General features: G+C 47.2%; 1 protein-coding gene across 1 annotated transcript in view; it reads right to left on the bottom strand.

Annotated features, from left to right (window-relative positions):
* The window catches only part of LOC119382700 (neprilysin-1), a 30,328-nt gene extending 21,590 nt beyond the window's left edge, over positions 1–8,738 (bottom strand). Inside the window, exons 1-5 of the mRNA XM_037650525.2 lie at positions 8,492–8,738; positions 6,649–6,776; positions 6,331–6,570; positions 2,427–2,504; positions 2,087–2,355 (exon numbers count right to left, since the gene is read on the bottom strand). Coding sequence (XP_037506453.1) covers positions 2,087–2,355; positions 2,427–2,504; positions 6,331–6,570; positions 6,649–6,776; positions 8,492–8,574 — 798 coding nt within the window. The 5' untranslated portion in view covers positions 8,575–8,738. The remainder of the gene's footprint in view (positions 1–2,086; positions 2,356–2,426; positions 2,505–6,330; positions 6,571–6,648; positions 6,777–8,491) is intronic.
* Between the last annotated feature and the right edge of the window lie 7,498 nt (positions 8,739–16,236).

Here is a 16,236-nt window from a genome sequence, read left to right as displayed (position 1 = left end):
TAATAAAAATCGGTACATATTAACTTTCGATACCTTTGCTGTCTTTTAAAATAATTTTGGTAGTTTTATGGCTCTCCATTTTACTCGATAATTGGGCTGAAACGCAAGTGATTTACCAAAACGCCGGACCTTGAAAATAGTTTTCTCAAAAAGGCCATTTTAAATTTATTTTAAGATCCCTCTGATTGAAGTCAAGGACGTCATCTATCATTCTGCATAAAAAAACGTTGCATTATTTTGGTTGCTAACAAGTTATAATGCGTCAAATGTGACCAAGTTAGCCTAGCGGCCGCGTCGTTCATTATGTGTTGAAACTCGGATATAAGTTGTTCAACATACTTGTACGTGACATAATCACAAATCAGCAGCTCCACACCAACAAATGCGCAGCCAGGTGCCACGGTTCAGCAAGCTTTGTCTTGCGATGAGCCGCTTGACAAACCCGCAGCAGCGGCCGCTCGATGCTGCGGGCACTCACATTACATGAGTGCCGCTTCGACTGCGGATGAGCTCCGCTTGCGCGCTCAGAGGACGAAAGAGAGAAGGAATGCATCACTGTGAAAGTTAAAGGCTGTTAAGTGCCAACAAAAGCCATATTACACAACGAAAACTCTGCCGGTAATTTTGCAGTGAGCGTCTCCAGTAGAGCGCTCATGTGTTGCTTTCTCTCTTCTGATGGCCTAAAGATAATTAGGTTCAGTGTATCAGCAATATGTGACACAAAAACAAGCCACTGACATCTAAAGAAATGTCTCATACATGCTTACGATGGTTGAACAACTCAAACTGCAGTTCTTTATCTCGTTCCAGAACACTTGTGTCAAGCGGCTGTGAAAATAAGTGAGTGCAAATCCTTTGCTTCATTAAAGAACCGCTTTTACAATACTGTATTGCTGTGCGTCCGCAGATATGATATTCAACGCAAGCCGAGCGCTTATCACGATATTTTGCGGCTGCGGGCATAACAGGAGGGAAAGAAATATATGCATGCTGTATCGAAATTGCATGCAGAGTTTTCGTTGCATATTACGAGATTTGCTGGCGCTTAACAGCCATTAACTTTCACAGTGATGCATTCCTTCTGTCGTTCGTCCTCCGAGCGTAGTTTGGCGCGCAAGCGGGGCTCATCCGCAGTCGAAGCGGCACCCATGTAATTTGAGCGCCCGCAGCATCGAGCGGCCGCTGCTGCGGGTTTGTCAAGCGGCTGATCGCAAGACAAAGCTTACTGAACCTTGACACCTGGTTGCGCATTTGTTGGTGTGGAGCTGCTGATTTGTGATTATGTCACGTACAAGTATTTTTACCAACTTATATCCGAGTTTCAACACATAACGAACGACGCGGCCGCTAGGCTAACTTGGTCGCATTTGACGCATTATAACTTGTTAGCAACCAAAATATTGCAACGTTTTTTATGCAGAATGATAGATGCCGTCCTTGACTTCAATCAAAGGCATTTAAAAAAAATTAAAAATGGCCTTTTTGAGAGAACTATTTTCAAAGTTCGGCGTTCTTGGTAAATTACTTACGTTTCAGCCCAATTATCGAGTAAAATGAAGCGCGATAAAAGCACTAAAATTATTTTAAAAGAGAGCGAAAGTATCAAATTTAATATGTACCGATTTTTATTATCCTCACTTTAACTTGTTTTCAGCAATAAATTCCTCAAACAGGGGTATTTTGTGCGATTTGCCATGCTTGTGATTCTTTTCTTCAAAAGTGCTTCGACAAGCAAGAAAAATAACAGACTCATAAGATTGCAGTTCACTTGTTCTTTAAGGGGAATAAATATTGTGACCAAGAAGTGCACCGTTTTTTCCCTAGGGGTGCTAGAAATTCAGAAATCGCGAAATTGGCGGGAAAGTGTTTTTTGCGGCCAAGATTTTTTCCGCAAGACAAACTACGAGACCATTGTTCTGGGTGTATTGACTAGACCTACAGCAAGTTTCATCAAAATCGGGAATGGTGACCGGGACCGCGTGTTCGATCTTCTCTGGACACACCCTTCTTTCAATTTAGCGTCTCTTTAAATAGGCTATTTTTGTCTCTCTGTCTTATCAACCCGCGTTCTCCAAGCACTCCTAACCTGCAGGTACTCTCGCTGGAAGTCGGCGTCGTCGAAGAGCGCGCGTGGTGCCGTCAGTTCGGGCTCGTCCAGGTGGACGATCATGCGCTGGCGGTTCTCGAGGTCGACGTCCTTGCGCACCGTGATGAGCGGGAAAAACCAGAAGTTGCGACCCACGCGCGACGCCAGCGTGTGCGGCTCGAGGTCGAAGCTCTTGGGCAGGAAGAACGGCTTGTGGTTGTACGTCATGTCGGCGAAGACGTTCTGCAGTTGCTCTTTGGCGTCCGTCACTGCCAGCCACAAAAAACGAAAGATGTGAAGATCGTCACATCAGGAAATAGCATGTGTACGGGACACCCACCTCCCTGCATGCACTCCTGGAACAGGTTCACTCCATAACGCAGGTAGAAGTTGTCCGTGGGCTTCATGTTGGCGTGCCCTGGAAGACGACGAAATCTTGTGACACGCATGTGGCTGCTAAGCTAGCTTTAAGTGAGCAACCATTGCCCGTGAAAGTCCTGGCATGACATTGCCATTTCTATCTAACGCTGTTGCACATGACGTTGCATTTGTACCTATGCGGATCAGCAGCCCCTTTTTCATTCATTCACGTGTGGGTCAGTTGAGCCGAAGTTTCAATACAAGTTGCTGCCGGCACAAAAAAAAAAAGAAAAAACAAAGAAAGGCGTTATACAGCCATCACAACAACACACGGTACACTGATGGATGGATGAACAACTTTATTTTAGTCCTTCGGTGCGCGCGATTAGCGTGCAGCGGGCCGCTCCCACGTCGGGACAGAGAGGCCTTGCCCCTCCGCCGCGTCGCGGGCCCGATGGACAGCCCAGAGCTGTGCTTCAAGGTCCGAGCTGCGTAGAGCTCGGTCCCACTCTTCCTTGGTGGTCCTGGCCCCCGGTGCCAGGGGGCAACCCCAGAGCATGTGAGCAAGACTGGCTATTTCTTTACAAAAGCGGCACGCATTGTCAAGATGCGCGTCCGGAAAGATTTTGTGCAGGAACGCCGGGCATGGGTAGGTGCCCGTCTGAAGTCGTCTGTACGTGACTTCTTGTGCTTTATTGAGTGCTTTGTGCGGTAGCGGCATGGTTCTCTTGATTGACCTATAGTACTGGGTGAGATCATTGTAAGTGACGAGGGGGTCGCGCTCGCTCTCCCATCCTGCCGAGAGGGTGTCTGGGCGGCTCGCACGGTGAGATAGATCTCGCGCGGCCGCGTGTGCCGTCTCGTTGAGGTTGGGTAGCGGCCCCTCCAATGGTCCCATGTGTGCCGGGAACCAATTGATGTAGTGCGGGGTGAGATGTTTCGTACCAAGTATTCTGCCGACGGTCGGGGAAATGCTTCCTGTTCCGAAGGACAAGATTGCCCTCTTGGAGTCGCAGTATATCAAACCTTTATCATCTTCTAGGAGTGCAAGGCTTATCGCCGCCTGCTCGGCCACCTCAGGGCTGTCAGTGCAGACCGTGCACGCGTTGATGACCGTGCCATCTTTGTTGACCACAGCTGCTACATAGGCTCGTCTGCCAGGGTATTTGGCTGCGTCCGTAAAGCAGCATGCTTCCTCGGAGGCGCCTGCCTGTCGGAGGAGTGCTTTGGCTCGAGCAATTCGTCTGTCGATGTTGTGCTCGGGGTTCATATTCCTGGGCAGGGGGGCTGCCCTGATCTTTTTCCTCTGGTCGGGTGTTAGACTGTGGCTGTTACTCTCGATCTCCCGAGGCGCGACACCGATTTCTCTTAGGATCCATCTGCCCGCAGGTGTGCCGGATAACCTGATTATCTGTGATCGCTCCTGTGCTTCCGCTATCTCACTCAGCGTGTTATACATCCCTAATGCGTCCAGTGCTTCCGTGCTCGTGTGCATGGGTAGACCCATGGCTCTCTTGGCGACCTTACGGAGGAGCGTTTCTAGCTTGACTCTCTCCGCTCTGGTCCAATTGTGCATAGCCGCGATGTACACGAAGTGGGTTATCACGAAGGCCTGTGTCAGTCTAAGCAGGTTGTCCTCCTTGAGCCCGTGATGCTGGTTGGTCACTCGTCTCAGTAGGCGTGTGGCATTCTCGGCCTTCGTGGTGAGCTTTGCGACTGCCATGGTGTTCGATCCATTCGCCTCTATTGTCATGCCCAACATCTTGATGTGACCAACCACCGGAATCGTGTTGCCTTCAGCGGTGTACAGGCGGATGCATGGGTCGGCGCCTGCGTCCCATCCCTTGGGTTTGGGCCCCCGTCTCTTGGGTCTATATAACAGCAGTTCAGACTTGCTAGGCGAGCACCGCAGACCTGTTGGTTGGAGGTACTCCTCAGTGGTTTGGATCGCAATTTGTAGAGTGCGCTCGATTTGTCCTTCGCTCCCCTTTGCCACCCACATGGTCACGTCATCTGCGTAGATGGTGTGTTGAAGGTTCTCGATTCGATTCAGTTGCGTGGACAGCCCCAGCATGACCAGGTTGAAGAGTGTAGGGGATATCACCGAGCCCTGTGGCGTACCTCTGTCGCCCAGTTGGACTGGTTCCGACTGCAGGGAGCCGACCCGTAGCGAAGCCTGCCTTCCACTCAGAAAGTCTCGGACGTAGTCATGGAGACGTTGACCAAGTCCAAGTGTTGAGATTTGTTGTAGAATGAAGGAGTGCCGTACGTTATCAAATGCCTTTTCTAGGTCTAGGCCTAGGATGGCCTTGACGCTTCTTGTTGTGTTGTCTAATATCTGGCTCTTGACCAACTTCATAGCGTCTTGCGTCGCCAGCCCCTGACGAAAACCAATGATGTTGTGAGGATATATCTCGTTGCTTTCCAGGTAAGGCTTCATACGGTTAAGCACCGCATGCTCCATGGTCTTACCTACGCACGACGTGAGAGATATTGGACGCAGATTGTCCAAGCTGAGAGGTTTGCCGGGTTTCGGTATTAAGACCGTTTTGGCCGTCTTCCATTCTAAGGGAACTTTGCCTGAACGCCACGCCTCATTAACTATCGCAGTGAGCTGTCCCGCACCAACCTCGTCCAGATTGTGGAGGGCTTTGTTGGTGATGTTATCTGGCCCCGGTGCAGATCGGCTGTTGAGACCTCTCAGCGCTTGTATGATTTCTTCCGTGGTGAAGTCGGCATCAAGCTCTGCGTTAGGTCGCCCCGAATATTGGGAGGGTCGCGTCCTTGGGAGCTGCCGCATCCGCCACGGGGAGGTACTTGGCCGTCAATCTTGCTACAAGCTCGTCCGGTGTTTCGGTCTTGCATGCCTTGTATAGCAGCTTGCTCATCGCATCCCTCTGCGACGTCTTGGTGTTCGCGCCGTCCAAGAGGTGTTTGAGAAGGTTCCAAGAGCCACCTCTGCGTATCTGCCCGTCAGTCATGTTGCAGATCTCGTCCCACTGCTGCCTTGCTAGTGTGGAGCAGTGATGTTCGATGCTCCGGTTTAGCTCCGCAATCTTCTTCCGTAGCCGGCGGTTCAGGCGTTGCCCTTTCCATCTTTGCAGTAGCGATTGCTTCGCTTCTAGCATGTGGGCGAGTCTGCTGTCCATCTTCTCAGTTTCCAGGTTGGTGGTGACCGTTCGCGTTGCTGCCTCGAGATCCGTCTTGAGCTGCGACATCCACCCGTGTAGGGATGCGTCCGCGTCTTCCGCTGCCCGACCGGTCCTCAGCTCTCTGAACTTGTCCCAATCCACTAGCTTGAATATCTTTTCCTCGGTCCTGTGAGAGCCTAACGTTATCTCTGTGATATAGTGGTCGCTGCCATGATCCAACCCTGTGTTAGACCACGACACTCGAGTAATGTTCTTGATGAAGGCGAGGTCGGGCGTGGTGTCCCTGCTTGTGGAAGTTCCCCGTCTCGTCGGTTGTGTCGGGTCGGTTATGAGCTCGAGACCTGCCTCGATGCTCTCTTCCCATAGATCTTTGCCCTTACGTGTACTCTGCACGTATCCCCACGTCGGATGCGGGGCATTAAAGTCAGGTACACTGATAAAAAAAAAAGAACTACCGCAAAAGTTACATGGTCGAGTTGTGTTAACCAAATTATTGGGCCTTGCATCACCAATACTCGATCATGATTCCTTTATCTGGGCTTTGACATGAGCCGAGGTAGACTGACCTCGTAGACACACTGCCAAATCTCTAAAGTGTAGCATAAACAGTAATGTTTAGAGCAGTTTCTACGGTACCGCAGAAGAAATCTGCGAGGTATTCGTGTAGCGAAAGACAACCTTCTTCGCAGCAGCCAAATGAGCGGTGACGTAGAGAGAGGCATGCCCACTTACAATTGGCGAGCACCTCCTCGACAGCGGCCCTGAGCTGCTCCTGGGCGCCCTGCGTGATGGGGTACTTGGAGGCCGAGTTGGCCACGCTCACGTGGTATCCCTTGCAGGCGTACGTGTAGAAGTCGTCGCACGGCTCGCGACTCCACTCCACGTAGCCCATGACGCGACGGGCTTGCTCGAAGCACGTAGCGTTCTCGCAGAACACCGCGTTCTGCAGGTTCACCGGTGCCTTGTTCACGGCTGCAAAATAAAGGTGGAACTTCACGTCAGCGTGGCGGTGCCTCGTTAACGCGTGCGTGTCGTGACACCGTAACTCACGGTTTGTCTGCAACGTGAGAACCACGAACAGCGTGAGGGACAAGACGATGAGCAGCACCAGGCAGATGCTGCTGATGAGTCCGACCTCGATTTTGCGTCGGTTCGGGCTCTCCTCGATCATGTCGAGCCTGTGCTCGCAGAACAGAAAGTGCGATTGCAACGGCAGGTTCTATAATCGCCTTAACGAAGAAAACAATAATTATGGACCTTTGAAACTATATGGTGCGAGATCTGAGCGTGAAAATTATACTGAACGTCGTCAAGGAGTCCAACATGGGCCAACTGAAGTTGCGTCATGTTTCTCATAAGTGTTTTTGTTTCGTTTAGCTTAAGCGAATCTTCACCGACAGTTTTCGAAACCTCACTGTCGTAGCCATCTCTTAAAGCTTGAAAGTTGAATGGCGTTCTAACGAAAAAAAAAAAAAACGTTTCAGAACAGTCACAAGCGATGATACTTTACGCTACAGCAACCAAGTGAAATTTATCTACGTGATTCCCTACGTGGCACGACTCTTCCATAACTATTTGCAATGCACTAATAATAATCTGCATAGTAACTTGGAAACCAGTGAATGACGATCGCAATTCGTTAGATGATTTCAGCTTGCATGTCTAATCCTATGAAATGGCTCACAACTAACCTAGGATTTTAGCCAGTGCATTTGACCAGACGTATATAGCCTCGGCATGGTTCACTTTACTGTGACAGCCACATGAAATTTGGCAGCGACCTCAAGTTTGAAGTACATGTAAGCATGAGCCGAGATCGAGAAAGGTCATGCCGACATGCAATATAACTTGTCTTGAAGATGTGTTGACAGCTTTAAAGGATCTTCGTAAACTCGTAAGCTATCATCACGATTCGGACACATATGACGTCAAAGCGTACATAGAGTGGCTACCCACAGCGGATTGCAGGGGCGTAGGTTTCAACCATACTTTATGTATGTCAGAGCGCGCGTTTGTATGGATAGGTGTATATATACACATCCAAAATTGAAAAGTTTCGTGGAAGGGGTCACCCCCCCCCCCTCCACTAGTGACACATACTGGCTACGCCAGTGACGGATTAATAAAAACACTAAGGACGAAGCAGGAGACCAATGGAACGAAAAGGCCTAACATAGGCCACGTTCGTTTCTTTTGTTTACTTAAAAAAATATTTCCGCCTAAAATCCACGCACACTAAAGTATGCACCAGAAAGCGTACTTTGGTTGAGGTTGAGCGCGTGTAACGTTATAGCGAAAAGTAGCGAGCCCATAACACTGTTTCGTTTTTCTTCTATACTAAGTACAGAGTTCTCGGAAAACATTGCGAAGTTTACAGCGCTATGCCGATTCTTATATCATACACCAAACGAGAGTGCAGTTGAATGCAAACTTCATTCAGCATATGACACCGCTAGTTGTGCAAGGTGACACCCTGCAGGCTAGGCAGCGAATGAATTGATGTTTGTAAAAAAAAAAAAGCAAACGAAGCCTCAGGCGAACCACGCATTCGTTCTGTCAGTTCGCTAGCAAACGAGCTAGGCAAGACGCCATGCATCACACGTGTGTCGTAATAGAGATGTCCTGCGCCGGCTTCCAGTTAACCCTCACGCTCATACAAAGTATCTAGGTTCACGTTGTCTTTCCGACACGCACGTACGCACCCGTGGGTATACAGAAAGCGCAACTGCAACAACAGGGCGACATAGAGGGTTGGTCTTGGGAAACTGTTAGTTGTAACGCCAATGTGCTCCCCCCACCGTATCTGGAGATGCTCTCAGGCCGCGCAGACTTTCCGGTTCCTATACGGACGGCAACCGTGATTCAGAAGTACGGTCACCGCCAGTCCCCTTACCATGTCCGAGGGTGCTGTCGGGCCGACGAGGTAGCGTTGGTGCTCGTGGTTGTGGTGCGCCGCTCTGTGGTCAGCGTGGACATGGCGGCGGCGACGGGGTACTCGCTGCAGGTCCGAGTGGATCCGCGCGGGCAGCGCCTAGGTGACCGTGGTCCTACCCTTTTGAGCTACATGCGCGGCGGGCTCAGCGAGGCTCGCAGGGGCTTTCGAAGCGGCGCTCGCGATGCCGGCGGCCGCCCCCTCACTGCGCCACTGTCACTGCGCGCGCCAAGGTCAGGCACAACAACGTGCAGTCGAAAGAAGAAGACGAAGAGCTGCGATCCTATTATACAGCTATTTTCTTTCTTTTAATTCGAGAGCCTGCCCTTTGGCATTAATGAATACCAACAGATAATGAAGACAAGTAACGTATAGGGGATGCTAATTGTACTGTTTTAACTGTATTGGAGTAATTATGATATACATGTGAACAAAGTAAAGGGACGAAAAGACAATTTGCCGTCGGCAGGAACCGAACCTCCAACCTTCGGAGGACGTGGCCGAGCATCGGGCACGTCATCGGGCGTTATCCGAAGGTTGCAGGTTCGGTCTCTGCCAGCGGCAGGCTGCCTTTTCGTCCGCTTTACTTTCTTCCCAATCATATCATAATGACTACAATACAGTTAAAAAAGTATAATTAACGCCCCCTATACGTTCCTTAGTTTTATTATCCGTTGGTTTTAATCAAACAAAGAAACGAGCGCTTAAAATTTCCTTCTTTTGCCCTTAGGCATAGTAATTCACGGAATCAAAAATACACATGCCAATTGGCTTCATGTATACATAGAGTCTAACAGTGAATTGCGGTACGGTCCATGGATCCAGCAGTCAAGGTCGGGTGGTCGGCCAGGCCTGAGGCCTGTTGCACAGAGGCGGCGAAGACGGCGTAAGTGTATGCCTGTACAAGTACACAGCAAGTGCGTCGCAGTCACATCGCGGATTGGGGCGTCGCAAAATTGACACGATGTACCATATGGGCCGCGGTAATGTGGTTGTGTTAAATATTTTATCTGTATTACCCGACTTTGGGCCAACTCGCCAGGGTGGGGTGTGATCCAACAGTTTTAGAATCCACGTCTACATATGTTGTCTTTTCATCTCACAAAAACAAAATATTCTCAGAAGTGCCTATATTTATTATAGCTGTTAAGATTCGCAACAATATAAACAAAGACCAACCTCTTTCATTATCGCCATTCCACAAAAGAAAAAAAATGACAACTCTAATGTTTGCAGTTGTTTACGAAGTTTCGTTTACGTTTACGTTTTTTTTTTCTTCCTTTTTACCTCCTTGTGCCGTCTGATCTGTGACGTATACCCTGTAGTGGGTCGAGCGACACCACCAGGACCCAACCACCCCACCAACCATGGCATACTGAAGTACAGTAGGTCGTGTACCAAATAACCGACGCTTGACCAATCCCTTGATATTGATGATTATGATTTATTTATTTATTTATTTATTTATTTATTTATTTATTTATTTATTTATTTATTTATTTGTAAATACTGCCAATCCCAAAGGGATCATAGCAGGAGGGCATATACAGTGTTGAACACAACACAAAATTTGATACAATGGAAACAACAAATGAATACAAAGAAAGTGCAACACAAGAGCGATTAGTGGTATGTGCGTATAAAGAAAATAGGCTCGCATAATAAAACCGTAGTCAAGGGAAGGAAAAAAAAAGAAACATGAAAAAAAAAGAAAAGAAAAACATTTTGAGACCATGGTGTAAGCATTTTAACATAGTGGAGCTTTAGCGCGAGGCGACAAATGCATCCTGTGGGGCTTCAGGTATGGGAAAAGACAAAAATAAGAACAGAAAATGCATTAAGAAAAAACAGGTGACAGGTGCAGTTTCATACATCAATAGGAGGGGGGAAAACAGAACTATCTAACAGGGTTCAAGGTTCGCTTTCAAGTGCAGTTGAGAACTGTGTTAGTGATGTGCTTTGTATGATATGTAGGGAAAGGTTATTCCATTTTCTTATGGTCAATGGAAAAAATGAATTTTTGAAACAGGCGGTATAGGAGGTGTATTCAGTGAGCATCTGCGTATGGTCATGTCTTGTAGGGCGTGTTTGTAAGCTTGTGATGAAGTTTGTGGCATCAATATTTACTTTGTTATGCGTAAGTAAGTACATAAATTTCAGTCTATATATATATATATATATATAGCTATTCTGGCTCGGCGCTGAAGAGTATCGATACCAGCAGTTTCCATTAACACCGTAGGTGATTCATGTGGCCCATACTTATTAAAAATGAACCGTATTGCCTTTCTTTGTACGATACGCCCTCAAATTTAGCGATGTCTTGTTTAGTAAAAGGAAACCATACGATGTTTGCGTACTCTAGTATCGGTCTTACAAATACATTATAAGCCAACAGTTTGGTATCTACGGGGGCTGATCGAAGGCGGCGTCGGATGAAAAAGAGTCGTTTGAGCGCGGTCGCTGTTATGTGGCCTATATGACTACTCCATCTAAGGTCCTCATTTATCGTTAATCCAAGGTATTTATGTTCAGTGATGGCGCTTAATTCCGTGTTATTAATTTTGTACGGGAATAACGATTTATTCTTTTTTCTCGATATTATGAGTAGGGTTGATTTTTTTGCATTTAATGTCATTTGCCAGTCGGAGCACCATTTCGTTACTGTTTGTAAAGCGCAGTCAAGGGCTAGATGATCTTCATGTGTGTTAATTACATTATAAATAATGCAGTCATGTGCGAACAGTCTGATTTTGACATGTATATTAGCTGGTAGGTTGTTGATGAAGATTGAAAAAAGAACCAGAGCCAAAACACAACCCTGTGGAACACCGGATAACACTTGGGCAGCATCAGACGACTGTCCATGAATTTCAACAAACTGTAAACGATCTCTTAAGTAATCTGTTATCCAATTAATTATGGGGCCGTCACCTAGCGTTAACTTAAGCTTATAAATTAGTTTCTGATGAGTCACTCGGTCGAAGGCCTTTGAGAAATCTAGTAGTATAAGGTCAATTTGTTTTCTGGAATCGATGCCCAGGGACAGGTCGTGAACAAGTTCCAGAAGTTGTGCCACCGTAGACAATCCACGGCGAAAGCCATGTTGGAAGGGTGTTAGGATAAATTCAGCATCAAGGAACGATGTTATGCGTTTGAGAATAATGTGTTCAAGTATTTTAGATGCTGCGCATGTTATTGAGATAGGCTTGAAATTAGCTGCATCGTACTTGTTTCCTGATTTGTGTACAGGAGTGATTCGAGCGGTCTTTCATTCTTTTGGAAGCCTACCAGTTGATAGCGATTTGTCAAAGATTAAACATAAATACTTTGCGACCCATTCTGCGTATTTCTTCAGAAATGCGTTAGGGATATTATCAGGCCCAGAGCCTTTCTTTGCATCTAAGATAAGCAGAAGATTGAGGATACCTGACTCAGTGACTGTAAGAGGTTATATTTGTTTCTTAGCAAATGCCTCCGCATGAGGCATACTGCCATTATCGTGTGTGAAGAATGATTGAAAATAATTATTACGAGCGTTCGCAGTAGCTAGGCTTTCGCTCGGGGAAGCTGATTTTTCATCGGATGACTTAGGGTTGAGGTAGTTCCAGAATTTTGTAGGTGATGTTTTTATGAAGTTATTCAGTTTGTGAGTAAAAAAATTTTCTCTTGCGGCCTTTAAAGTTGCTTTCAGACTAATCATGGCATCATCAAAGTTGTTTTTTGTTGACGTAGTAAATTTTTTCTTAAGTGATTTTCTTAGCCGCTTCACTTTTCGTTTTGCGTGAATGACGTCACGCGTTATCCATGGGTTGTGTTTCTTTATTTTTTTCGCTTTTAAGGGTACGAACTTGTGAATGCAATGTGAGACAATATTTGTAAACATATGCCACATTATTTCGATATCAGTTGAGGCCTGGCAGAAAATTTCGTTGAAGGAGGATAGTTCGTGTGAAAGGTGGTCGATAATGCTAGTATCGTCAGCATTGTGAAAGTCGGGAAAGGATTTCACCACCGAATTGGAGCCTTTGTTATTGACTGGTATACTACACATCACCATCTTGTGGTCGGATATTCCGTCTGTTACCTCTATTTTTATTTCTTCTGGGGGAAGTGACTGCTCAGGAAAATCAGAATAGTATGTTCCCACCAAACCCACGATAGCGAGTAGGCGTATTAACTGCTTGGTGTAAATTGAAATCTAACATAATATCGAAAATAACATCTGAAGAGGCGGAATGATGCGCCATTGTTAACCAGTTGATATCAGGTAGATTGAAATCCCCAAGAAGGATTACTCGGCTCTGTCGAAGATGATTATGCATGTATTTGTACAACGAAAGCATGGTGTTAGTGTCAGCAGCGGGACTTCGATAAACACAACCGACAAATATTGAATAGCAACTGAGTAAAATTCATGATGATTCATGATTCATGATGATGAAATTCATTATGAAATTCATTCAGGTGATAATAATCGTGTGGTACGCTGTCATTCTTATCATCGTTGGTTCTTAAACTCGAGCTTCTTTTACCTCTTTCCACAAACATACATAGCGTTTGCGCCACTGTTTTAGGAATCATCGCCATCAACCCTCCTCACGCCCAGCCTTCTCACTTTGGTGACGCCACAAGTGGCTGCTGTCTTGCCAGGCAGCCACAAGCCACTCCCAAAATACCTCTCTGGACGATGCCTAAGCCGATCGTGCGACTTTCGATTCCGGGTATAACAAAGAAGTCGAATATACCAACCGCTGGACTTAAGCGTTTCGCTATATCGTACATTGCCTATATGTACGGATATACGGCGCATATTTTTGCTGATGGGTCTGTCACACTGACCTCCTCAGCAGCAGCTTTCACGGTACCTAACATGGGCATCACGAAACGCTTCAAGATAGCGCATCGGACATCGTCTACTGCGGCTGAGCTGACCGGCGTCCGACAAGCTGCCCGCTACATTGTACAACAGAGTCCCGCGAAATGGATATTATTTTGCGACTCCAAGCCGGCACTTCAACTTATCAGCAATTACATGAAGCAAGGAACCGCATACAGTCCTCTGGTGTGCGACGTAACGAATATGTTAACTGAGGCGTCTCAATCCGGGCATACCGTTGCATTGCAATGGATTCCCAGTCACTGTGGCATAGCTGGGAACGAGCAAGCCGACGCAGAAGCAAAAATAGCGCGCACTAACGGCGAATTCATATCAATTCAATTTTCCCGATATGACATCAACGTCTTGCTGTCTGAGTCTATGAAAACGTCTACGACACGATTATGGAATGACCCTAATTATCGCCAAGAGCGTCTTTACAGACTTGACTCTGGTCATACACTTCGGCTTCCATTACGGTTAAGAAGAGACCAGGAAACATTACTGCATAGATTGCGGCTGGGTGTTGCATATACACGAAGATACCTTTGCAAGGTTGGGCAGGAGCGAAACCCTAACTGCAGTTTGTGTCACACGTCTGAGACTATTCACCACATCCTGTGCGTGCGCCCTCAACACGCGACCGAAAGACAGTCACTTAAGTGCGTCGTAGATCGTCTGGACTCCCGACCTTTTTCGGAGGAGAAGCTTTTGGGTGCTTGGGAACATGCAGACCAGGCCCAACGAAGTTTAAAGTGCCTTTTGAGATTTCTTAGCGGTACAGGTTTAGATGCTCGTCTTTAAAGCATGTGCGGTATAAAGACTTTCGCGCGTGTCCTGTCCCCGTGCAGGATAGAGTGTACAGTGACTCATTGTGCCATATCATAGTCTCCTATCATCATAACCCCCTCTTTCTCTTTCTTTCCCCCTTACCCCCGTGAGGAGTAGCAGGCTAGAAACCCGCTTTCCAGGCCGACCTCTCCTCCTTCTTGTCATTAAACATCTTCTTCTGTATAGTGCGATGCCACCGGATGCATGTGGACCTATTCCTGGCCAACTTGCCCAACAGGTACGTGTCAATGGGAGTGCCTAAAAACACGCGGTCCTGTCGGCATTTGCCAATGACGTTTCGAAGGCGAGAGCCATGTTGTATTTAACCCCCCTTCCCCCCTCTTCCCTAAAGCTTTCTTAGGCATCGGAGGCATTCGAATCTTTCTGCACCTCAAGCGATTTTGCAATGCTTCCGAGATCGGCCCGCATTTGACAAAGCGACGATGTCACGTGATGACGTAAAAATGACGCCATGATGACGTCACATAGCCTGGTGACATGTGACGTAATGATGACGTCATATGCGATGTCACCACATGATGATGCATTTTTGCATCATTCGTGTTGACACCAACGCCCCCTTTTCGTGTTTTATGAGGCACGAAGTGAACAAGAAGCATGAAGGGAAACACCCGCAGCAGTGGATCAATAGCTGCGGCGCTGCACTGCTGAGCACGAGGTCGCGGATTTGATTCCGGGTCTCGGCAGCCACATTTAAATGTGATTGATACGCGAGAATGCTCGTTTACATTCAGCTGCACGTTAAGCAAACCCACCTAGTGAATATTAATTACCGGTCCCAACACTCGGCGTGCCTCATAATCGTATCGTGGTTTTGTCACACGTGAAACCCCATAATTTTAATTTTAGGCAAAGAACTCTGCGGCTGAAGCAGCCGGGTGTTGATAAAGAAGTCAAATGAACAAAATGGAAGCAGAGTACATGTTGTGAGCGAATAGCGTCGGGCTATAGAGAACTGAGTAAGTAGGCAATAGCAAACAAGAGAAACGCACAGCCGGCACCGCGCCCTTGACTTCAGTTCATGCGTGGCGCATGAAGCTAAGGTGATGCAGGTCAAAACACGCAAAGTAATCCGAGTACATGAATGTGTTATCGGCTCGCTAGGGTTCCTATTGTATCATCCAATGTAAATAATATACAATACAGTTTACAGTTTTCCTTCTTTCTTTCTTTCTTTCTTTCTTTCTTTCTTTCTTTCTTTCTTTCTTTCTTTCTTTCTTTTTCTGACGGACGGCGAGCAGCACGCGTGCGCACTGGCGATCAAATGCCACGAACCTGGTGGGCGAAAAGAGCTAGAACGGGGAAACAACGGCAAGACGAAATGCGTCGGTTGTGCGAGCTAGCAACCACCACTTTGTTCACTGCTGTAACGTCTTCACTGAAATAAGCGGAACGGCTAAAATGAGACGTATAAAAGGATTTTCCCGGGCTTATGTCGCGTGAAAAACGTGTTACACCGGAAGTTAGAGCTCCGGCTGACACAAGGTAGCCACCAGGGGAAGAAGGCGGGAGAAAGTGGGCTCCTCAAAACATAATAATGGCGCCTTGGCTTTTACGAGCCAAAACCACGATATCATTAGGAGGCACGCCATAGCGGAGGGCTCCGGCAACTTTGAAAATCTGGTGTTCTTTAATGTGCACTGACATCGCACAGTGCCTCTAGCGTTTTGCCTCCATCGAAATGCGACCGCCGCGGCCGGGATCGAACCCGCGACTTTCGGGTCAGCAGCCGAGCACCGTAACTACTGTACCACCGAGGCGGACATCTCATAAAAACATGCAACAATTTGTAGGGGGTCGGCTTGCTACAAAATCAGTACTGTCAGCGCCAGAGTTCTCGCATGTAGTGCCCCCTTGTAAGGAACCATGCTTATAATGTAAATATGTACTCGCAGCACTGGAGTGATTGAAGGATTGCAGTCAGAATATTCTCTTTAGAACTAACGAGAGGAGACGAAGGTGTATAGGTAAATGT

This window comes from Rhipicephalus sanguineus, chromosome 2 (assembly GCF_013339695.2).
Source record: "Rhipicephalus sanguineus isolate Rsan-2018 chromosome 2, BIME_Rsan_1.4, whole genome shotgun sequence".
NCBI classification, from domain to species: Eukaryota; Metazoa; Arthropoda; class Arachnida; order Ixodida; family Ixodidae; genus Rhipicephalus; species Rhipicephalus sanguineus.
Note: the sequence above shows the minus strand (reverse complement) of the source record. Positions and strands in the feature narration are given on the sequence as shown.